The 25007-nt window shown below is 36.7% G+C and overlaps 1 protein-coding gene across 6 annotated transcripts in view; it reads right to left on the bottom strand.

Annotated features, from left to right (window-relative positions):
• MYO1B (myosin IB) overlaps positions 1–25007 on the bottom strand; it is a 172166-nt gene that overhangs the window by 25193 nt on the left and 121966 nt on the right. For 4 of the 6 annotated variants that reach the window (XM_019740732.3, XM_019740734.3, XM_074339445.2 and 1 more), the window contains exons 14-22: positions 18836–18940; positions 16698–16760; positions 13231–13431; positions 11636–11862; positions 8939–9139; positions 7147–7240; positions 5894–6043; positions 3250–3318; positions 1151–1237 (exon numbers count right to left, since the gene is read on the bottom strand). In XM_019740732.3, the coding sequence (XP_019596291.3) occupies positions 1151–1237; positions 3250–3318; positions 5894–6043; positions 7147–7240; positions 8939–9139; positions 11636–11862; positions 13231–13431; positions 16698–16760; positions 18836–18940 (1197 nt within the window). Of the gene's footprint in view, positions 1–778; positions 866–1150; positions 1238–3249; positions 3319–5893; positions 6044–7146; positions 7241–8938; positions 9140–11635; positions 11863–13230; positions 13432–16697; positions 16761–18835; positions 18941–25007 lie in introns of all 6 variants that reach the window. The other 2 variants (XM_019740730.3, XM_074339441.2) reach the window with 1 other exon arrangement.

Raw genomic sequence — 25007 nt, 5'->3', positions numbered from 1 at the left:
TGTTTCTAATTGGAATACACATTTTTAGCAGAGATGACCTTTGATTTTCTAAGTAACAAAAACATCTAAAACTCTCATCCCTTGGGGTATGTGAAATGTTCACAGAGCCCACGACTCTGCCTGGGGATTAGTGAGAGCATTTCAGGAGGCCTTTGTTTCTGAAAACAAATAGCTGATGCTGAAATTCCTGGGATTTTTCAGTGGTAATTAGAGCTAGCTTTGGATGAATATAGCCTTCTGTTAAATCACAGATGATAATTCTCTCCACATATAACATTTGGCTTATAATAATCAATAGCTGCCACAATGAGCCTAAAAAAGTTTCATTCACAGATTAGTATTTTTTAAGGCATGCGTTAAAGGTGTTTCCCTTGTCAACATGTTGCAGAAGACCAACTGAGGCCCAAATCTGAACATTTTCAACATGCCCCCACACACAAAAATACCTCTAGAAAACTGTCAGTAATGTCAGGGGAGAAAAGAAAAAAAAAAAAAAAAAGGAAAAACCACACATGCATGTTACTTGAGAGTTTTGAAAAAACAGCAACTACACTAGTACCTCATTAGTAAGCAATTAATCTTTTTTGCCTAGACATGCTTAAGCGTCCTACCGTGCACTACTGACACTAACACCTCCAGGTTTATTAAATCCAGCTGCTAGGACGTGCACCAGTGTGAGCCACTGTTAATTGTCGTCATTCATCCCCTGATATGCTAGAACTACGGATTGATTACTTCAGATTCCAGGATGGAGCGATGGGATGTGCATATCAAGTACCTTCGATCCAAGCCAGTAAGCCCAAATAACTGCAATAGCATGTTTATTCCTAGCCTCCTCCTTCAGCCGGCTCAGTTCCCTTCGCGCCTGTGATGCATTTGAAAAGGAGTTACAGAAAAGTTTAAGGCAGGAAAGGTTACTGCTGATTTTCAATGGAGAAAGAAGGAGACAGATACCGGTCACCACCAAATAGTAAACGCGAAAGAAAGCGTGTGCCACCACCCCACACCAAAATGTTGGAAAGAGCGGAGAGCAAATGCGTGCTCAGTAGCTTAAGCCAGTGTAACATTTCCTGTGCCTCCCACACGACAGTGTCCGTTGTTCCGAGTTCCTCCCGACCCCCTGCCTTCCTGGGGGCGGTCTCTGGCCTACCTGGGTACCATGCCAATACGCAGCAATGGTGGTGGCTGCTTCCTCACAGCGCTTTTGATGCTTCAGTTCCCGCAGGATTTTTCTGGCCTAAGGTGCAGAATCATCCAGAAAAACACAGAGTTAATGAAAAAAATGGAATCCATAGTGACAAAAAAAAATACCTTAAGAGATAGTTGTAACACCCATTCTCAAGTGAAAAATCAGTAACTTAAAGAAAGAAAAAAGGGAAGTTGCTTACTAACCCCAAATAGAACTATGAGAAAGTGGTAAACGAAAACATTACCAAGTACAACAGTGTAGCAGCCCCCAACTCAGAATGGGACAGCAGCCTCCCATGCCTAACAATGTCACAGGAAAAAAATCTGACCACAGCAATATAAGCTGGTGCACAAAGATAAAAGGAGCAGTTCTCAGAATGAGGTTGGAGGGTCTCCAATAATCCACCAAAATCTATTTATAACTTTTATTATTGTTATCTAAGGATATAACTGTAGCTATGTTTTTAATTCAAGTTTAACAATTTGTTAAGATAAAATTCTCACTGGTCCCAAACGAGTAGCTTCTTTCCAGTATTTACTGGAACCCGATTTTGCGGGGGCCGGGAGAATACCTGGTTTGGAGGTGGACTTTGGGTGAATCCTGCCTCTGATGTCTCTAGACTGGAGACCTGGACCCCAGGACTCAGTAATTAGGTCAAAGGCTATACTTTCACTTACTTTACACGCTCGGATTTGTACGTTGGCATTTGCTGTGGGACAACTGCCGAGCCCCTGGGTTGCCCACAGGCCTAGGCAAAAGTCAGTTGATACCACTGGACTTCTGGCCAATTTTAGCTTACGTCCTGTTTTCATACAGCCTGAGAGCTAAGGATGGTTTTCATATTTTTAAAGCATTGTAAAGCAGAGGACTCTACCTTCTGAAGGGGTTCTGGGCCTAGGAACCTTCAAGTGGCCCCACCGGATCCAGGTGGTCAGAACAGGCCCTGAAGTATCTTTGACCCAGAGCACGGGTCAGTACATTTTTTTTCTGTAGATGGTCAGATGGTTAAGAAATTTTGGCTTTACAGGTCACATGTTCTCTGTCACTACTGTGCTTCCCTGAAAATAAGACCTAGCCGGACAATCAGCTCTAATGCGTCTTTTGGAGCAAAAATTAATATAAGACCCAATCTTATATTTCGGTCTTATATAATATAAGACTGGGTGTTATACTAATTTTTGCTCCAAAAGACGCATTAGAGCTGATTGTCTGGCTAGGTCTTATTTTCGGGGAAACATGGTCCTACTCAACTCTGCCATGGTATCACTAACAGCCACAAACAAGTGCAAAAGAAATGAGTGCGGTTTGTAGCAATAAAATTTTATTTACATGAACTTTGTATTTCATATGTGTATGCATTTCATATAATTTTTTGTATTTCCTATACTTAGTATTTCATATAATTTTTACATGTCACAAAACAGTCTTGTCTTTTTTATCTTTCTTTTTAACAATGCTTTAAAAATATAAAAACCATTCTTAGCTCTCAGGCTGTATGAAAACAGGAGGTAAGCTAAAATTGGCCAGTGGGCCATAGTTTGCTGACCCCACAACCAAGCCTTGGCAGAAAGGACCCAGAACTCAGTCCCCCAAGGTGAACCCTGGGAGAATGGGTGGCCAGAGCTCAGAATCTCTCGATCATTATGGGGCAGCCTGCAGGATGGTTACTGGGAAGTTATGGAAGACGCTGCTGGGCTGGGGGTGCTGAGACCTGGCAGGACTCACAGGCGGAGAGGCAACAGTGTGAGACAGCCTTTGGGACTACAGCTTCCCTCACAAACAGAGGGCAGGAGGATATTGAAATCATGTACAGAATTATTTCAAGGACTTCCTGCTCAGAGAACAAAGCTCTTGAAAAGAAAGCCGGTTAGAAGGAAGCAGCCAAGACATGGTCACAAGGGCCCCAGCTTGGCCCCATAATATTTATTCTTTCGACCCGACTGTTTACAGAATCGGCAGGAGATGAGGAGCTCTCCCATGCAGCGTGAGCCTAAAGATATCGTCCTTTGTGAAGAACCTGAAAACCCCAAATAAATAAGGCTCACTTCTTTTAAACTCACCTTCCAACCCCGGATATAAGACTGAATTACCAAGGCAGAACTCTTTATCTGTTGATACCTCTTTTGTTGCTGTAGGATGAAAGGGGAAGATATTATTAGCAGCTCTGTTTATATATCTGGAATACATATACTGCAAGGATTGAGAAAGAGGATCTGCTCACTTAGGGCAATTAACTCTTGATCACCCATATTCCTTCTGGGAATCAATATGGAAATAAACCAAAATATCAAACAATCTAAAATTACTACAGGCATACCGTTTTATTGTGCTTTGCTTTATTGTACTTTGCAGATGCTGTCTTTTCATCAACATTGAGGCAAGGCCTTCGACCAGCAAAAAGATTACAACGCGCTAAAGACCCAGATGATGGTCATTTTTTAAGTAAAATGAGAACCTCCCAAGACTCTAGGCTACAATTTGGAAGATCAGAGGAAAGAGAGGGTGATGTTATCAAGACATGAGCAGCAGAAAGATAATACCAGAGAAAAGGGCAAAAAGAACAATGGGACCTTCTCTGGGGCTCAGTTTCCACATCTGTCAATTGAGGAAGTGGAAAGTATCTAAGACTCCTCACAGAGTAATATGCCAGAGCTGCAGAAACATACTTTTCCTATAATATCTGACCAACACTTCTGACATCCATTTGGTACCTCCATATTTTCTTTTTTAATCCCTAAATCGTTTGAAAATAACTTCATCTCACTTTAAAACTGATCTCAAGGAACCATGAAATATCACAGAATATGGATTTTAAAAGAATCAGTAACTGAAAATGGGCATTCACAAAAATATTTGAGTTATTATTTGGTTGAGGGAAAATACTGAGTTTAATTAATCACTGGCTTGGATAACATGTTAGTTAACTGGTTGGGGTATTTAGTTCAAATTCTGAAACAGATATAACACTAGTGCAAAATTCATACCTTCGCTAAAAACTAAGCTATTATTTGTTTTCATTCTACAAACAGAATTATAAATAATATTGCTCGTACCTCTGATCATCATGAATTAATGATACATATGGTGACTTTTTGTTTATCTGGAGATACAAAATCACTTGCTATTCTTGGTTCTTTGCTTTGGCTGTTTCTTCTCATCCTTCTGATGAAATGGCCCCTTCCAGAAGATCTTCCTTAACGATCCTATTTAAAGTTATATCCTGGCTTCCCATTATTCTTTATCTCAGTTTTCTACTTCCCTCAGTTTTCTACTTCCCCTTTACCACAATCAGTATCTGTTCCAATTACTTATTTGTTTAAATGCATATTGTCCTTCACTAAATATAAATTGTGGGGGGTCAGAAATTAGGTTGTCTTATTCACCTTGCTATCTATCCCCAGACCCTGAATAGATGTTTTCAAATTATTTGTCGAATTCGAGATGGATGAATTCAGTATACTTCCAAATTGGATGTTCTTAATGATCTCAAAATGAGAAATGATAAAAAGGACTCCTTGAGGACTGATTATTTATTGGTCTTCCCTTTCTCAGGCAAACAGAAAATAGAGCATTATGAATCTGCAGAAGAGCCAAGTACCATTGCCATGTGCAGCCAGGCTAAGTGGCAACAGTCCTCTGTGCCTTTGCGGAATACATATAAATAAGTTTATCATTAACATGGCTGGACAGGTTCATATTTTAACACTTCTATTGTTGGTTATACTCTTAACTAGAGGAAGCAATTTTAAAGATACTCTAATTTTAAAGACCAAGCAATTATTCTTTAGCTTAGTCATTTAAGAATCTCATTAATTTCTAAAACTTGGAAATAAACACTAAAATCTATTACATGAGAATAGGTCAGCATAAATTATGTCCTGATAACATAGTGCCTCATACCAAAACTCCCTATAGCTGAAAAAGAGAAAGAATACTATAAAAGAGATTTGACTGCAAATTGAATTAATCTTCCAACTCATTCTAGTGAAAAAACATTTGGAAGCAGTGTTCTCACTAAAATTCATTTTGTGAGAACACAACCCAAGTTCAAGCTAGTCTAGAGATAAACCTTCGGGATGCCCTCAAATCTGTGGTATGCCTCTGAAGAAACATATAATAAAGTGAGAAAGGAAAGTCCAAAAAGAAATTCCACATCAATTAAGTAGACATACTTTATTTACTGAAATCTTTCCCCCGAATTAATAGGGCCAAATGTCAGAGGACCAAAGAAAATCCAACCCTTCACCCAAACCCCAAATTCTACTAAAATATGGCATTAGCTTTCTGGAATTAGAGCCATTTTCAGTGTTGCTACAATAAATGGAAAACAACCAAGTATTTTGGAAAATTGACCCTACCATAGTCAAAGGGTTAAAGGACCTTCAGTCTGATGACCAAATTCAAGATGCAGATTTCCCATGATATCTGTATCAGTGGAAGACAGTGTGGAATACTGAACTCGAGCTCTAAAGTTGTTCTGGATTCAAATCCCATCTCTGCCACTTGGCAGCTGTGTGATTGTGGGCAAGTTACATAACAGTTCATGCCTTAGTTTTCTTATCTCTAAAAAAGGGACCATAAGAGCACCCATTTCATAAAACTATTGGGATAATTAAATATGTAAAACTGACATTCACAGTAAGTACATAACAAATGTTTGCAAGTGAGCATTGCTATTACAGATTTAAAAAGATGAGGACTTACAGCGTATCTCCTGTACCAGGCAGCAATCACAATTTGGCTTTTTCTCATTAGCAGGAAGTGTGTGCGGCATTTCCACCCCCGATAAATCTTCTGAATGAGAGTGGCCAAGTCCTCAAGCCTTTGCTTCCTCAGGTCTTCTAATTTGAATAACTAATAAGAAATGATAGGAGGGTGTCTCAAAATTTCACCAATTACTCATGGCATACAAGAAAGACATTCTGAGGAGGAAAAATGTCATGATGTTGGCGTCAACCACAATGAGGAAAAATATGAATAACTGTCTTAACTATAGATAATCTGGGCAATAGCCCACACGAAAACTATTTTGATGAATTCATATAAAATCCACAATTTAGATTCTGTGATTTAGCACTTATGACAAATCAGAGAAGAGCTGAACTAAGCTTAGGTTCACCTTCATACTGTGTTTCCCTGAAAACAAGACCTAGGCGGACAATCAGATCTAATGCATCTTTTGGAGCAAAAATTAATATAAGACCCAGTCTTATATTATATAAGACACGGTATGATATTATATTATACCCAGTCTTATATATTATATTATATGTGATGTTATGTTATGTTGTGTTATGCTATATTATATATTATATTATTACATTACATTACATTACATTACATTATATTATACCCAGTCTTATATTATAGTAAAATAAGACCGTGTCTTATATTAATTTTTGCTCCAAAAGACTCATTAGAGCTGATTGTCCGGCTAGGTCTTACTTTTGGGGAAACACGGTATAAGGACGCAATTATTAACGAAAGGGAGACCCTTTCATTACTACTTCATTCTAGTTTATTCATTTATAAAAAGACTCCCTTGGAGTTCTGCTAAGTAGAATTTTAAGTGTTCTTTTCAACTTTTAAAGTTTTAATTTGAGTGCCTTCATGTACCTCTAAATAATAGGGTTATCTTTCCTTAAATTATTAAGTAATTCAGATAGTACAAAGACAGACTGAATTTACCTCCAATTCCTATGAATTAGGGAGGTTTTACTGTTGTATGAACAGTTTCTTTATGATTTCTTTCTTGTACAACTTATCAAAGACTTCAATGTTTCATAAAAAATACACGTTCTTCCATTACCCCTTAGTTGCCCATCCTTGGACATTTGCAAATAAATCAGAGAATGTGGCTTTCTTGGTAGCAACTCAGGTAATGTTACAAACATCCTTAAGAACTTGACTATATGATTATAATATAAGTTCACAGTGTAAAGGTTTCGATTACATACTGTTCTTGGGTTTCGGATGAATATCTTTGATCTACCAAAAGAGTATTCTTCCACAGGAATCTCTAATTCATTAAACAGAACCTCCACACCAGCCCTATAAAAATCAATAAAAACAATGAGTTTTCTGAGTTACAAAAATAGTTTATCTTATCTTAAATCATGACTTCAGGTTCTCAGTGGGACCAAAAAATAGCTTCACTTCCAAGTGTAACTACTTTTTCAGTAAGTATCCTTTTATCAAAGAATTATTAAGACCGAATTCCACAAATTAGACCAAATCTAGTAAATGCTAAAAGAGTAAATGTGGGTTCCGAAACGATATATTCTAAGAAAAATGTATTAAAGCCAATTTCTTGATTTCATTAGCAGAGGCAATACTTGTATCAAGTATACCCTTAACTAATCAGGGCCAGGAGGGTATGCAAGAAACTCAGATGTATTTTGAACTCACCTATTTAATTCTTAAAATCATTTTAAACATTGTTCCTGCCCCTCAGACTGTGTGCAGAGCTTGAGAAATAGGCTAAATGCCAGACCAATGGGGGTGCAATGAAACATGGGCTTTAGATGGTGGAAGCGAGGCCTGGACTTGGCTCTGACCTCTCTCCATCCTGGACCCTGGTTTCAACATGAGTCTTTAAACTTCACTTTACCACACCAACCTGTGGATTAAGTGCCAGGTAGGGGGTGAGTACATGTTCAATGTATTGTGGCACATGTTAACCATAATACCCTGGAAATTAGCAGTGGGAACTGAAACAGTACCCAGATCTTACATTATTTGGGTATTGAATTATGCATTGGAGACCACACCATGTGTCTGGAGTTTACCTTCTTGTAACACAGGGTGAGTATCTAATACTGCTGATGTTTCTGTGAAAGGCCAGGTCCAGTGAGAATGTGAACAAAACACCAGTATAGTGAAACAAAAACACCCCAAGTTCCTGCCTAGGCCCATAAAATTGGCACGTTGGCTTTCCTGGAGTAGTCAGGAGAGCTTCTACAGCCAGCAGAAAAGGCGTGCGTTCTTTGACTGGTGAAAGCAGAAGGAAGGTCACTACACAGGCAAGGCCTGATTTCTCTTGGGCAGCGACCCACCCGCCAGCACATAAGTTCTCTCAATATGTGGAGAGCTCACAGAGGCTGCTCCATGGGATGGGCCTGCAGTGGTTCAGCACTCAGTCTGGGACTAGACGGCTGAGTATAATTCAGGGCAGATGAGCTGAAAGCCATGTGGCCCCAGGTTCTGCCATATGCCCCAATCCAGCTTTCCTAGCAACAACACTGACACTTTGGACCCTATCTCCTTCTGTATCTAGTTCTCAATTGGTGCAGACCTAGGCAAAGAGTGGGACCCTCACCGCCACCCACTGACTTTGGGGTTAATTCTCGGGGGGGGTGGGGGGGACGAAAAGTTGAGAGAAAAGCAAAAACCTGAGAGCAGTGATTCAAGATGCCTCTAAGTTTTTACCCTTCTATGATTCTACACAAATATACTTACCAGTTACAAATCCCCTCCTAACTTGACTTATTTTAAAAATTCTATTAACATACAAGTTCAAAATGTGGATTTGATAAGCCCTGTTTTGACCTTAAAGAAAATTAAGACTTATATAATTCATCAAGAATTAGCACAAAATGGTATCCTGATGGAAGAGGGTGAGAGATTAAATACAATTTTTCATAGAATTTCTTTGCTTAACAGCATATATTTAAAAAACAAAACAAAAAAAAACATGTTATTTATATGCTTGAAAACTTCATTATTAAATACGACCAATGCATTTCTTACCTTGCTGGTCCTTTCCAATGAGGCCATGTTTGTTTACAAAGCATTTTGTATCTTTCTAGGCAAGGTTCATAGGCCTGCCTGAAGGCATAGCCTGCCCTCCTCACTCGGACATTCTCCAAAAGACCCAGGTACCTGATCTGATGACATACTAGAGCCTCATTGAAGATGTGTGCTGCCTTTTTATCATTCGGTTTGATACATCTAAAAGAGTACAAATATTTTAGGCATTAAACTCTGTTTCTTATGGGTATTACTTGTCCAGGTTTTACAAAGTATCATATATAATTATTTTTGTGGTGAGATATTTATTATTCTTGAAAAACCTAGTCATTCCTTTTGAAATTATTTCAAATTGTTTTACAAAAACCTAAATTAATACAACACTACATACAGAAACCCCAATAACATGGAAGAATATCACTCATTTTTTGTTGAATGAAGGAAGTCTGACATAAAATATGTATTTTATGATTCCATTTATATGAAGTTCAAGCAAAATTAATCTATGGTTAGAAATCAGTATTGTTGTTACCTCTGGGAAGAGGTAGGTGTAGAGATCAACAGGGAAGAGGCACAAGGGAACCTTCTGGAATGATGGAAATGTTTTATGTCTTGGTCTGGATGGGGTTACACAGGTGTATACATAAAAATTCAATAAGCTGTACAATTAAGATTCATGCACTTTACTGTATTGTATGTATATTACATACCTAAATAAAAAGGTTAAAATCACTGCTGTCTCCTTATATCCCTGTATCTCCCTCCTTTGCTGCCTAAGAGAAGACTATATTTCCCAGCCTCCTTTGCAAGTAGGTGTAGCCATATGACAAAAATTCTGGCCACTAGGCTCAGACCAAAAGTAATGTATGACACTTCTGGATGAGTCCTTAAAAGGATAGGGACTTGCCCTCCCTTTGCTCTTCTGCTAACTGCTCCTGGGAATTTTGACATGTTAGAGAACCATCTTTGACCATGTGGATGAGGGAAACTCCCTGGAAACTGCAAAGCCACAAAATAGAAGAAGCTGCTCTATTAGCCCTAGAGTCTTCACACTTAGAAGTTACATAAGAAATAAACGTCAATCTTGTTTAAGCCATAGTTATTTTTGGATCTTGTCCCTACAATCTCTATATCCTAATACATTGTTAAATATTGATGGTTGTTTGCCTAGCTACAACTGTCAAATAAATTCTAGATACATATATAATAAGTGGACAATTAAATCTTACCTAGTTTGGCCTTAATGTTTTATATGCTTTTCCTTTTATGTTCATAAAAATAATGTCCACTCTTTGGCTTAAGGATAGACAAACAGATGAATGGAACAGACTAGTGAGTTTAGACTTAAACTCCTAAACATACACTCAATTGATTTTCAGTAAAAGCTTTAGGCAAATGAATAAAAAAACGGAGATTTTTTTCTTTTTAATATAAGGTGCTAGAGTAACAGAATAACTATAGACCTTAATATGAAACCTGAAACTTTCAAGATTCTAAAAAAATATGATAATATATTCACAATCTTGGAGTTTATTAATACTTCTTAGAAACACATTAAAACCACTAAAAGGAAAGGGGAACTAAGGAACTTTCTGGGGTGATGGAATGAATGTTCTGTCTTGACCTACGTGGTGGTTACCTAAGTGTACACAATGGTGAAAAAAATAATTGAGCCATTCACCTAGGATCTGTGCATATCATTTCATGTAAATTATACCTTAATAGAATTTTTTTTTAAATTAAAAGGAAAAAAAGGACATCCATTCAATTGAGAGTAAGAAAAGCAACTGATCATAGTTTCCTGGATTATCTTCTTTCAAAACTAAGATTTTTACCTAACACATGTTCTAACCTGATTGTAATGAAACCAGGGGATTCTGCCTATGCATATTTGTTATTAATATAATATTAGGTAAACAAGCCAAATACAAAAGTGTTCCTCACCCTAGTTTCCTCATAACTGAATTTTCAAAGACGACTATAGAATGTGTGGGTGTATATGATGCTATTATGAAATCTGACCTGTTAGACACACACCTTATATTATCTAATTCACCAAATACACATATAGCCTTAATCCTAGTTGGTCTTTACTGAATTTGAAGATCTAAGAAGCCCTAGAAGCAGAAAAAAAGAGACGAGACACTTTTTAAGGAGTCTTTTCTATTACTTCAAAAAAAATTCACATTGTTTTAGAAATCATTGCGTTCTCTGGGCCCATAAGTCTCATAGGAAAGAAAGAAGCACATATTTCCTAACACCAGAATTATACTAAAGCCTCATTTGCTTCAGTGCTTTAAGTTACTATCACAAGAATCTGAAATGAATCCAACGAAAGTTTTATGTAACACCTTGACAAAAAAAAATTCCCATTTTGTTTCTTGTCATTTAAAAAAATATATAGAAAGTTGCAATCTCCCATGTGCCAATAACCCAATTTCATTAAGTATTTATTCCTATCCCCTGCCACACTTTTCCTGCCTTTTAAAAATTCCTTATTTTGGGGGGGGGGGGGGGAAGGGGCACTGGAATATGTTTTAAGCAAACCCAAAATACCATATTATTTGACCTTGAAGTACTTTACTTATCCTCTGTTTGTGCTACACTCAGATTTAAGATAATTTTACACACAGGAAAATGATCTTCCTTGAGAGTGCCTTCACATTCGAAGAGTCAAAATTTTTGTGCCAGAAATACCTAATGTAGTTTGGATTCTTGGTCTGCAGGTTTTTCATCAGAGTGGCCACAGACGCCTTGAACTGTGAGCCGGCTGTAGGAGGCCTTTTCAGGTTGATCTTGGCAGGGTTCCCTTCGGGGAACAAAGACTTGATAAGGGCGTGGCCGGCTTTCCACATGGCTTGGGACAGGTCTCGATAGAGAAGGTCATTGTTTTTGTCAACAAATCCTTCCACCTGGTACAGCACCTATGAGCAACACACGAGACTCAGTGACTGACATACTGCAAGCTAGAACATCAAACGGCTATTAAAAACATTCCAGGATATCTATATTGCAGCCTCTTCGTTTTCCATCAAATCCCCAACACATTAGTCACACTATAATACTAAATTAGCCTCCAAGTTTAAATTCCATCTGTGTAACTCACAGAAGAGTTCAAAATAAATTCTATTACCCTTCAGGATCAGCAAGAATAACCTCCAAAAATGTTAGCATAACATTTTCAAAGGATTTTCTGTTTTTTTGGTGTTTGAGCAAATTTTTGAGGTTTTACTTTTTAGTTCATATATGCCAGTTCTAGTCTGTTTAAAAGTAGACAGGGGGAAATAAAGGAAAGATTAACACTGAATTTTCAAAGACATCCCAAGCTAGCAGCAAAATTAACCAGAAAAGTATGTTTTAATAATATAGGCTAATGAAAAAAATAATGAAATATAAAGTTCCAAAATTGTGAAATTAAAGGTAATTTAGAGACTATATACTTATTTTTTTACTAAATGTAAATACACAGTTGAGAATTTTTTCCCTTTTAAGTTTGCAACCTTATGTATAAGAAAAGAGGTATTAGCTCCAATCCATAATCTTTTAGGATTCTAAAAATTAATCAATTGTCAAAATTGTTTTTAACATTGTCTTTATATATTAAGTAACATAAAGTTAATTCTCCCAAACATTTAGCAAACGAATAAGTGCTTTTGCAAAAAAAAAAAAAAAAGTAGATATTTTCCCCAGTCACTTCAAAATCTCAATCTAAGAATTTACTATTTTTGCTTAAATGGTCTGTGCTTTTAAAACTTTATTGTAAGTCTTTAGTAACTCAAAATTTTTATTGGCAAATCCCCTTTATTAGTGTTGACAGATCTTTTTTATAGGATAGCTTAGAGATTGAAAATAGTAAAATCAATTTTTAAAAATACATTCAAACTCTTTTATCAAGTTCACTGGCTTTCCTTTCAGCTATGAGTATTAATAAGATTTTGCTTAACATGGTCCAGACTCTATTTCTATTGAATCTTAACTGATTCTACTATTTAAAAAAACTTTTTTTTTTTTTCTTTTTTTCAGTTACAGTTGACATTCAATGTATTAGTTTCAGGTATAACACATAGTGATTAGACATTTATATAACTTATGAAGTGATCCTCCCATAAGTCTAGCATCCACCAATACATAGTTATTACAGTATTATTGACTATATTCCCTTGAGTCTATGATTTTTAGCAGCTCAGTTTATCCTCACAAGTTGGCAGTGGTCAGAATGCCATCTCTGAGGCACAGTTTCCTAGAAGGCATAACCCTGCAGGACCAAATGGGTGCTCACAACTCCCTCATACCTTGCCAGCATAATGCTGAATTCTGAAACAGCTGTGAGGCAGGGACGTGTCATTGAGGAACCGAGAGCACTTGCTCATCCTGCTCTCAAAGTGCTGGTGGGTGGCACAGACTTGGTTCAGCTTTTCTAAGAAGGTCTCATCGGTAACTGTGCCAGGCCTCAAGCACTCTTCATCCAGCATGGCCAGGATTCCATTCGTGTTCTAGGAGAACGGTAATAAAAAGGTTTCCTTCCTTCCTCACTGTATTGTTTTAATAGTTATTCCTAATTACAGCATCAAACACAATCGACTTAGTCACAAGAAAATTCCATTCAGTTACAACAAAAAGCTGAGAATCAAAACAAATAACAAAAAGCCACAGAAGTCAGCTCTTTTCTAAAGTGTCCCAGGTGTGCGTGTGTGGGAAGCGGGACCACTGTACTGATCTCTCCCACACCCTGGTCTGCTCCCCCGACAGAATAGGACTTAGGAGTCACCTCAGCCACCTTAGCTGGTTACTTGCTGAAACTCATATTGTTAAAAAAAAAAGGGCAAGTTAGACCTCAAAGATTCAAAACCAAATCTTAAAGTCAGAAACTAATGAGACAATATAGTCTATACCATGTGGTCATAAATCACAAAGCACGGTTTTCCAAGGCCATTATTCGGTTCATAGCTTGAGAAGGAAATTGGTTTCAGATGTTCTTGTGTTCAAAATAAAGCTTACTTTCTAAGAAAAAAAAATGTGATTTGGGATGCTACTTTTAACGACCAATACAATCAAGCTGTGTCTCAAAAGTATCTGTTTAGAATAAAATTCCTCCATATAAAATTTGGAAATGAATGTTAAACATGAGTGACAATTTGTTTGCTATTCAGACCCTGTGATCATATTTATCCCACGAATAGTCAGGCCCATTAAACTGAATCAAAATTAAAGAATCTTCTCCTTTTCTAAATAAAGACTGCTGTTCCTTCAATTGCCCTTATGGGCCCACGTGTCTCCATTCCAAAGAGAACAATCTACTGCACTGACCATCAACCCCACCCACTTCCACCAGGGCAAAGTCCTCTCCCCTTCTCTGCACAAGGCCATAACATCCTCTGACCAGAATTTATTCATTCCACACAAAACCAAGGGGAAGTGTGGACTCTCAGGAATCAAATGTGTTCATAACAGCTCCAGAATAAACATTATTGTTAGGTGATACTGGAAGGAAACATTTCCTTTAAGTACTCAAGCTCTTACGTGAACATAAGTTTCTTACATCTATATGCAAGGGGATTTTTGGCTGAGATAATCTAGTTAAATTAAGGGTATGACCACTGTTCTTTGTTTCCCTTCTTAAAGGGAAATAATTAAGTGTAACGTTATATTTATGAAGGAAAAAATGCTAGTCGTAACTTCTAAAAGTTAAATTTCCCCCAGGATATTCCCTGGGTCACGATATTTACCAGAAAAAAAAATTCTCAGAAAAATCTACTGATTTTCTGGATTTTACACTGGAGTTTTGAGTTAAGTAGAATATTAGTGTTCACATTCCAACACTGTTCAGATTTTTCAAAAACAAATTTACTTTTTAATTGAAAATAGTAATGCTTTAGAATATTGTTTTTAATGTTCAATTTAATCAAAAATACAGATTTCAAGAATTTCTTGAATACTGAGAGAAAAATATCTTATTTAACTGCATAATTTCCAAAAGGACATGTTAAAGATGAATAGAAAGTGATTTTTCTGGACATTTGGAGACTGTAACTGCATTCCTGAAACATAGCACTCACCTACCACTGACGGCTAAAGACTATAGGATCACAAAGTTTACTCATTGTTTCAAATTACTGTTAACAAGGCCAGGGTTGTCAATAATCCTAAAGCACATGAATCAGTTTTCCTGAAATCAATTCAAATACAGTAAACTACAGAATATGACATAGAAATCAATATCTTAGATTGAGAAAGCTTACTAAAAATTACACATTTTCACACTTTAAGTCTTTACACACACGTACACATATACTTGGGTCACCTGATAAATCTCATGGCCCATGGCCACCTGCAGTCACAGATGCAATGTCCCCACATTCGTTTTCTGAACCAGTGCTAGGTCTACACCTGAACCATTCTTGGGGTTCTACCTGAGGTTTTCCCTTTATCCTTATCTTAACTTGGCTAGCATGTTTTTAAAATTTTTTAATAAAAATCTGTCCAGCTTTACTGAGATATAACTGACATACAACCTTAAGTTTAAGGTGTACAATTTGTTGATCTGATGCACATATTACAAAATGATTACCAACGTGGCCATAGCAGTTAGCTAACATTTCTATCACTAATAAAACTACCATTTCTCTCTTGTGAGACCATTCGAGATCTCCTCTCTTAGCAACTTTCAATACAGTATTTTTAACTGTAGTCACCATGCTATATATTACATCACCAGAACTTAACCCTCTTATATAAAACTGGAAGTTTATAGCCTTTAACCCATGTTCCCTATTTCCCCATCCTCCCCAGACCCTGGCAACCACCAACCTAGTGTTTCTATGAGTTTGGCTATTTTCAGATTCCACATATTAGTACATCATATAGTATTTGTCTTTCTCTGTCTGGCTTGTCTCAACATAATGCCCTCAAGGTCTGTACATGTTGTTGTAAATGGCAGGATTTCCTTCTTTCTTACTACTGAATAATATTCGTATATTTATATCACATCTTCTTTAATCACTCATCTGTAGATGAAGACTTAGGTTATTTCAATATCTTGGCTATTGTGCATAATGCTGCAATGAACGTGGGATTGCAGATATCTCTTCAGGATCCCGATTCCATTTCCTTTGGAGAAATACCCAGAGGTGGAATTGCTGGATCTTATGATTGTTCTATTTTTAATTTTTTGAGGACACTCCAGTGTTTTCCATAGCCGTTGCACCAATTGATGTTCCCAGCAACAATGCACCAGGGTTCCCTTTTGTCCATGCCTTTGACAAAAATTATCTTTTTGATAATAACCATTGATTGAACAGTATGTTAAGAGGTTGCTAGAGTTTTCAAAATGAAATGGATATTTTGATTTGGCAAAAATCTTTATGCCTGCTCTGAGCCTCTTCCGATCAGTGTTCACATTCCCAGGAGTTGTGGACGGACCTGGGCTCCCGACACAGAGGAAAGACGGGTGTATCTAAGCGCATGGCATGTAAACACCATGGCATGTGAGCATCATGAATGAGCTCTGTGATAGGGCAACGGGATGAGCATAGGGGAATCCAGGCTAAGTATCCAAATGTCCAGCTGTCTATGAACGTGTTCAAGAACTGTGTATGATCCCTTAAGCCTATAATAAAGCCTCCAGAACTCTGCAGTTTCCTAAAGAAAAGTGTTAAAATAGCGAGAACACTAAAGCTTCACATTGAAGGCAGTGAGATCATTCGTAAGTAGTGAATTATATTACTAAGAAATTCTTTAGAAAACTGTACCCAATACTCACATTTTCTATTAGGTCACAAATGATAGCATTATTGAAGTAGTCAATGTGAGTCCATTCTATGTCCTGAAAAACAAAACAGAACAAATCAAATTCCATATGATGATGACAAAATACAACCATCCATAAAATAGCCTTTGCCCATCTTACTACTGGATTTCACTTTCTCTGTCAATATTTCCTGTATAAACTCAGTGTTGCAAATGTCCTCTAATAGTTCCCAAAACTTTCTTAGGGCAGCAGTCCACCACTGACATGATCTGATTGAAACAAATGCCCTTGACCTCTTCTGAGACTGCCTCCCATTCCACTCTCCCATCTGTGGCTATTTCCCATGCACTTGATTGGCCCTGGGCCAAACATTTACTCAACAGGCCGTTTGGTCAATATTACTCTGTGTATATTTACAATGTTTATAAGGAAATAAGTCAGAACTTGATCCTAAGAATCTACGGCCTAGATTTTTCTGTTCTTAATTTGTAATCCCAAGGAAAAAATTAATTTTAGAGTCAATCCCATGTTGTAGGCCAGCTAACTATTTCATGTATAAAAACGGTTAACTATTTCACGTATACAAACAGTACAGTGCTAAGACAAAATACTTTCAACGAAAGGAAAGACACAAGAACCTATCCACTGGTTATAATGCTAGCTACAAAGGCAAATCTGTGAGGCCACCTGAAATCATTCTGTATCAGCTTATACTCTGCCCATAAGTGTAAACATTTATTTTTCTTCTAAGGGGAAAAAACTTAATTCCTACTGCAAGCTAGAGATCTTCTATATACTCTTAAAAGTGTTTTAGACAATCATACAAACTGTGTTAAGTTACAGACCAAAGTTTGGGCATTTTCTTTATGATAATAGGAAGATAATTGATCTGCCTTTTAGGATGTTTATGTTACCAAAAGGTGTCAGACAAGTATAAAACTTTCTGAAGTATAATGGTCATTCTAAAAGAAAAACAAAATATTTATGATTTAGCTTTCAAGTAAATGGGTTATTTTACTATGTCACTGGGGATAACAATCTCATTAGAAAAACCTACATTGAGAAACCAAAAAAAAGAGAGGATTCGGTGTTCTTAATGACTTAACGTGACACTATAAAAATGAAGAAAAATATGTAATATCACTACTAAAATATTAAGGCAAATAAAGTAAAGAAACAAAAATGAAAATAAATTTCCCTTTTTTGACACAAACAATTTTATACTTAGGAAAAGACTGGCTATTTAAAAAATGAAAGGGTGACCAACAAATATGCATTTTAAAATTAAGGATGAAAACGTTTGGTAAACATTACTTCTGATTATTTTTAAATTACATTAAGTGAGACTAGTAGATAGTACTAGTACAATACCCAGTATATAGTAAGCACTCAACAAATATTACCTATTTTTATTATAAATTTTTAGGAACTCAATGCTTTCCAAGATTGAACAAAGTCGAAAGATATTTTCAAATTTATATATAGCAATATTGACTTTTTTGGTGTATAGTTCTCCAAGTTGTGGCAAATGTATAGTGTCATGTAACTACCACCACAATCAGCCCCCAAATCCCCTCGTGCTACCCCTCTGCAGTTATATTCTTTCATGACCCCTATCCCCTGGCAACCATGGATCTCTGTCTTTATTGCTTTGCCTCTATTGCTTTGCATTTTCTAAAAGACAACATATAAATGCAATCATACAATATGTAGCCTTTTGAGTCTGACTTCTTTCATTTAGCGCAACACATTTGAGCTTCATTCATATAACTGTATATCTTTTTATTCTGCATAGTATGACTTGTATGGATGTACCACAGCTATTTGTCCATTCCTCTGAGACTATTGTCTTAACACATGATTATTTCACATCATTGCACTAGAATCCAGTAAGACTCGAGTTGGTCAAGGTCAACTGATATTTATTGAGCACCTACTGTGTGCCATGATTGTTCAAGGCACTAGCAGTACAGAAGCAAAGAAATCCCAGTTAGCTTAGATGTCATACCAAACAAATTCTTAAAAGACATAACATGGCTAAATTTAGAGAAATCCAATTTTAGGGTCATGTTTACATAGCCTTCTGAATCCAGAGTTTGTATTATGAGTAAAAAAGGAACATTTTTACAAAACGATATTTCAGTTATTACCTCCCGTATATACTCCTCCTGCTCCTCTTTGAGAGTAAGTTCAATGAAGATTTGTTGCAGCTTTTCATTACAATAATTAATAATGAACTGCTCAAAGCTGTTGTCCTGTATGGAGAAAAATGAAGATAGCCTTATAAACCATGTTATTAGCTCTCCCATAACAATGACACTCATCTAATATCTCAGTCCACGAGAAATGTCACACACTGTCTCTCAAATTTAACTGTGGCCCAGCACAAAGCTCCTGGGATAGAGGCTTGCACACTGCAGGCACTCACGAAATGATTCACGACATAAGTGAATGAATGAAGTATACACAAGTTATGCAGTATTTGAAGGATGAAGAATTTTAGTTGACAGAGAAGCAACCCACACATAGCAAAAAATACAAATAAATACATTTTCCCCTGGAGGTTCAGGGAAAAAAAGAACAGTGAAATTAATAATCTCTGCTACCCAAGTTCTCAATCTTCCATTCTCAGATATAACTTTGGAGCTCAAGAAAGTGTTCCTGACCTGACCTCTTATTCCCTCACCAAGGGTCAGTTCTTTCATTGTAACTCTCACACACCAACACTTTAAAAAAATAACCACACTAAATGTGTGTATATATGTGTGTACACATGTATTGGTTAGTTTCATACTTATCTGTCTAGCTAGACTGTGCATTTCTAAGGGAAGGGTGGACTATCCATCTCTTCTTCACCAATGTGAGCACAGCACATCAGACCAAGTGAGTACTCAATATGTGTTTGATGAGTGAATGAATGAATGACACGCCTACAAAATGGAGACTCAATCTCTCTCTTTTCAGAAGACTCACACATTTATTACTCTTATGATTCTCAGTAGTTTCTCCTTCATATTGGAACTCTGAAGATGCCTAAATCACTTCTGAACAATCCACGGGCTTAAAGTATTGCTGTACATACTGAGGGCATAAAATGCATGTCTGTTGAATGAAGAGACTTCACCAAGAACCACATCATCCAGGAAGAGGTAGAACTGCAAATAAAACTAGTTATTTTCATCTTTATCCCTCCTCTTTGCAGAAACAGAGAGGGAGAGAGAGAGAGAGATGGTGGCACTGGGAGCAAAAGATGGTGTGACCCTACCATTGATAAACCTGTCTCTTTTTCCACCAATGTGGCTAGTTCTGGACTAATACTGAATGAGCTATGAGGGTCCGCACATAACAGCGGAATGAAGCTCACCCCTCCCTGTGAATACACAGAACTACTGGCCTTCTAATCTCTCCATAAATTATGAAAGCAAAAAAGTCATAGTTTTGGGGTTTTTTTTAAAACTTCACCTTTCAAAATCAACTTTGGTTCTACCTAGGACAAATTGTTTAAATGATACTTACAATGCAGCATCGGAACACATTCTTTCCTGGAAGTCAGCTATGAAGTTCTAATCACCAGTGATGAACTAACTACTCATAGGAAAGTTTCACTCTAAACCATAAATGACACATATGCACTATCACTGACTGATCGTTTAACATTAAATGTATTCAAGGTTAAAGTTTTTCTTAATCCTGAAAGTTCTTACTAAAGGGAACATGTTTATGTTCAATACTTTCAACAAATAGAGTCTGGGACACAAAGAACATTCCTCAGTACTCATTTTCACATAAAAATTTTAAAAACCATGTGCTCCAATCCTTACAACTTAACAATTTTGATTACAAGTCTATCTGGTATAATAGATGCCTTACTATTATTATAATCAGCATAAGGCCATTTCATATGCGAGAAAGTCTGAGTTTCTTGGTTTGGTAAAATATATCCTTATGTAATGCTACTACCACAAATGAAAAACTTATAAATAAAACTAATATTTTAATGGTTCATATGAGCAGATCTTTGTGTTTTTTAAGAAAACAACTTCATGAAGCAAATCCTTTCTGTTGTTTAATAAGTCTGTGCCCATGGAGGTATTTAAACAAAACTATGCTAAATCTTCAAATAACAACTATTGAGGAAAAGGAAGGAGAGAGCAACTAGTGTCCTTAGATACATTATGTGGCAATGAACAGTTTCGAGTACACTTCTAGAACAGGACTATGAAATACACACAAGCAGATTAGAAATCAGAGGCAAAGCTTCACGATTACAATACAACTTAAGGAGCAAGTTAGAGCTAAATTAAATTTCCCCTCAATTTTTAAAAATCCCTGTATGAATTCTGTATTTCATATCCACACAGTTAATCAACGGCCATTTACAGCAAAATTCACACAGCTGGAGAAGCAATTAACATAGGAGCATGCAACAGACCGTCACTGCAAACAGTTCATACTTACTGCATTCTGGTGCAAAAAGGGACAGATTACACAAAATGCAGTCAGTTCTTAATTTGCAATAAATTTCTAAAAGTAAACACTTATTGATAGTTATTTATTGGTGCAAATGACAGATTTTTACCATTCAGGCTATATTTCTGATTGGCATAACACTTTAGATCACCACACATGTCCAATCAATTCAAAAGACAGGACCACAATACCTACATATGGTATCTGAATTGTGGTTCTGCTAGGTGAGACCTCTTCAGGATAAAAACGGTTTGACTGAAATAATAATATACCATGTAACTTGCTTGAAGTCCTAAGGCTTGAGAATCTAAAGCTTCTAATTCTAAATTACCAGGAAAAATAAAATGTGTATGACACATCCACCCAAAGAGTCAGGGACAGAGGCATTTGGCAGGTCACAGAAAGAGTGAAGAGATTCAACAAAATTCAGAGCACCTCCCCTTTCCCACCAGTGACCCACCCCTGTGTTATACGTGCTGTGTCACCCCTTAAAACACAATCAAAGTGGTAAAAAAAAAAAAAAAAAGTGTCTGGAGATGGCTGAAGAACAAAAACTTGACTCTCTGACCTTTTCTTGCTGCTTAAAGAAGAAAAACAAAAACAGAATAGCACAATCATCAAGGCAGAAACCAGCTTACTTCCCCACAGAAATAGCTCCACATCTGTTGCAAACATACCTCACAGCCTCCAAAACATGTCATGAACCGCCAGAGCAATCATTATTGCTGAAAATGAAGGCAATCATATTTCTGGTGATCTAACTTTAAATTGTTGACATTGCCCAAATTTTTTGGGAAATGTGATTTCGTAAATCATTAAAAATAATTTGCAAAAAACTAAGGGACAACCTGTTAACAGTTCCCCTAGCTGCAACTTGCACAGCTCTTATGCATTTCTCCATTTATACAGGCATCAAGTATCACCAGGTTTTCCCTCTCCCCTTTATAAAATAGCTAAACTGAGTCTAGGAACAATCACATGAATATAAAGGCCCCAAAGCATTAGATATTTTGACACCTTTTTGGTTTATCAAGAACTGTAAGGGTGGTTGGCACTCCCTGAGTGGGGGTGGGGGGTGGGGGCCTTCTCTCCCACGTGTCAGTCTCATGAATCAAAATCTCCAAATGAGGAAGTAGGCAGGAGCTTGCTCCCATGAATGATTCACCTCCTCTTTCTCTAGTTTTTCACCCATGCTCCATGCATGGAATTTTTCTCTACTGTCTCACCCGTATTTATCCCTGAAGACTGAGGGATAAAACTAAAGCTTTTGGGAACATCTTCAAACAAGTAAATCCAGAATTTTCCATTACACAATCCCCTTGAATGAAGTTCAGAATCACTCCCATCCCCACTGGACTGCTCTAGAAAACACAGGTAAACAGCAAGGTCTCTGGGGTTCTGTATTGTTTTACACTGCATTTATGACTGGGTAGTAAGCATTTACTATATTTAGAAATATATAACATACCAAAATTTCTAACTCTAGGGCTTCTTTCAAGAATTCTGGAGTGTGAGCCCACCTTTTCAACATCAAAAAGCAAAAACAAAAAAAAACCCAAAAAATCATACTCCCAGTAGAGTTTATAACTAAGTTTATACTCCTAAGTGTCCATCATAAACTTTCCACTTACAATGATTTTGAAAGATGGATCAAATAATACTGGCCTGTAACTACATTTGTATATTCTCACTTATAGAGGAGACTTATGCTATCTTATACTCTCTTTAAGACGGATATTTAAATCTTGCACTCTTTAAAAGCAATAAATATTGAAAGGAAGATGTAAAATAAAGGAGACAGCTTTATCATGTCTGTCATTGGCATGGTGGGATTGGGAGGATCTTGCAGGTGAATATTCTGGGTAGGAAATAGGAGGGCAGTTCAAACACAAACACCATGACTTACTCAAGCAAAAAGTACTGTTGATTAGACATTTAATTGATATTTCTTACAGTTCAACACTTTCATCTGAGGCCAAATTTTGGATATATCAAGTTCGGCAGGGAGTTCGGTATATTACATACAATGAAATTGCTTGTGTAATGTATGAAACAGTACATTTATAAGTTCTAGGACTTTGAGTATAATATCACTGTTTTAGAGGAGTTGGACTATTTTACTGCTTAAAAAGAGCTATTGGTCCTAGAAAAGATTTACTTGGGGCAGTTCCCAATAATAATAAATGTTCCTATTAAAAAAAAAAAAAAAAAAGATGTACTTAACAATTCGTTTTTAAAAATCACAATGTCAAGCAATGGGCCTGAAATCAAGAACTGCTTTGTTTAGAAAATACTTTTAAAAACTCCCAAAATAAGAGTAAAATATTTAACATTAAATATTGTCCTTTTTAGACATTTACGAAATTGAATGGCTGCCTCAAGTTTTAGAAAATTTCCTTTTAAATATAGTAGAACATTTTTCTTCTAGGTACATACTCAAATATGGTAAATTTAAAGAAAAACAGCATTACAATGTTCTTCTTAAATATTTTTAAATAGACTTTGATTTAAAATGTTAAAGGAAGAACAATGATGGAAACTGGAACAGAAGGTGTTTCTGTAACCAGAATCCATTTTCTTTTAAAAACAGTTTAGAAAAGAAATCCTCTCATCATGAGACGGACTTACCAGGCTACACTGACTCTTGCCCAACTCTTAGATTCTTTTATTTGAAATAGTCATTGCATCTAGCCTGTCATATCCTTCTATACATGGGACACTGCCAATGAGGTTCCTAAGAGCAAAATAAGGAATGCCTGGTTGAAAATAACTAGCACTTTGTCTGTATGACACTAGCTCAATTGTACGAAAAGTGAAATACGTATCCATTGCAGACCTGTTTTGGTCTACAGGAAACTAATAATTTCCCCATTAAACTACCTGCCCATTTTAATGCCTGTCAATCAGATAAGTACTTAGAAAAAAGTTGAAGCAATTTAGATTGCTCAGCACTGTTTTGAATTTACTTTTATTATTTTAAAGAATGGCATTTGTTATTTTATACTGATGCTATAACTATTTCTCAGAGGTCAAAGGCTACATTTTCAGTTATAAGTACATCCAAACTTAATTGTGTAGAATTGGAGTGTTTAGATTATAATTCTCTTCATTTGTAAAACTGGACTTATGTTCTACAAGGATTTATAGCTAGGTTTTCCTCCTCTATGACTTTTATTTCATTTCACCTTATGTTTAGTGTCAATGTTCCACTAATCTGTTTTCTAAACTGACATCAGATCACATGCGGCCAGCGAGGCTGAGCTATTCATTCACCCAGCTGGCACTGGAACGTTTGCAGTCAAATCCATGTGTCATCAACCCATGGTTTAATGCATGTTTCCCTCTTCCATTTAAAGACAGACCAAAGTGAATGAAAGGTTTCCACCAGCTCAGCTGAAAAATGTTTTCATAGGAACTGTCAGTGGGGTCATGAGGCAGAATTAGAAATGCTAAAAAAAAAAATTTCTAGACATTAACTGTCCAACTTTTAAAGTGACACCCAGGATGTTCTAAATGGCAGAGCCCTTAATTCCTGCAGTCAATTTTCACTGAAGAACAGAGGCAGAATCTCTCTGTGTTCTATCAGTTTATTTTTATTTGGGTAGACAATATCACAGAAATTTTCATTTTTGCATTGCTATGGATTCTGAATACTTCTTCCTAAGTCATACACTGAGCCCCTGTACTTCAGTTTGTGGTATTTTAAGTCCTTAATGCCCTGGCTTCCTAGTGTTCAACCCTATGGGCTTCCTGAAGTGTATGTGTTCTAATTTTGTTGAGAATCCAAGAAAATGCAGGATGACACCTGGGCGTATACGTATGTGAATACATGAAAAGAAAAAATATCTTTCT

Source organism: Rhinolophus sinicus, chromosome 17, assembly GCF_057876585.1.
Source record: "Rhinolophus sinicus isolate RSI-liver-muscle chromosome 17, RSI-T2T, whole genome shotgun sequence".
NCBI classification, from domain to species: Eukaryota; Metazoa; Chordata; class Mammalia; order Chiroptera; family Rhinolophidae; genus Rhinolophus; species Rhinolophus sinicus.
Note: the sequence above shows the minus strand (reverse complement) of the source record. Positions and strands in the feature narration are given on the sequence as shown.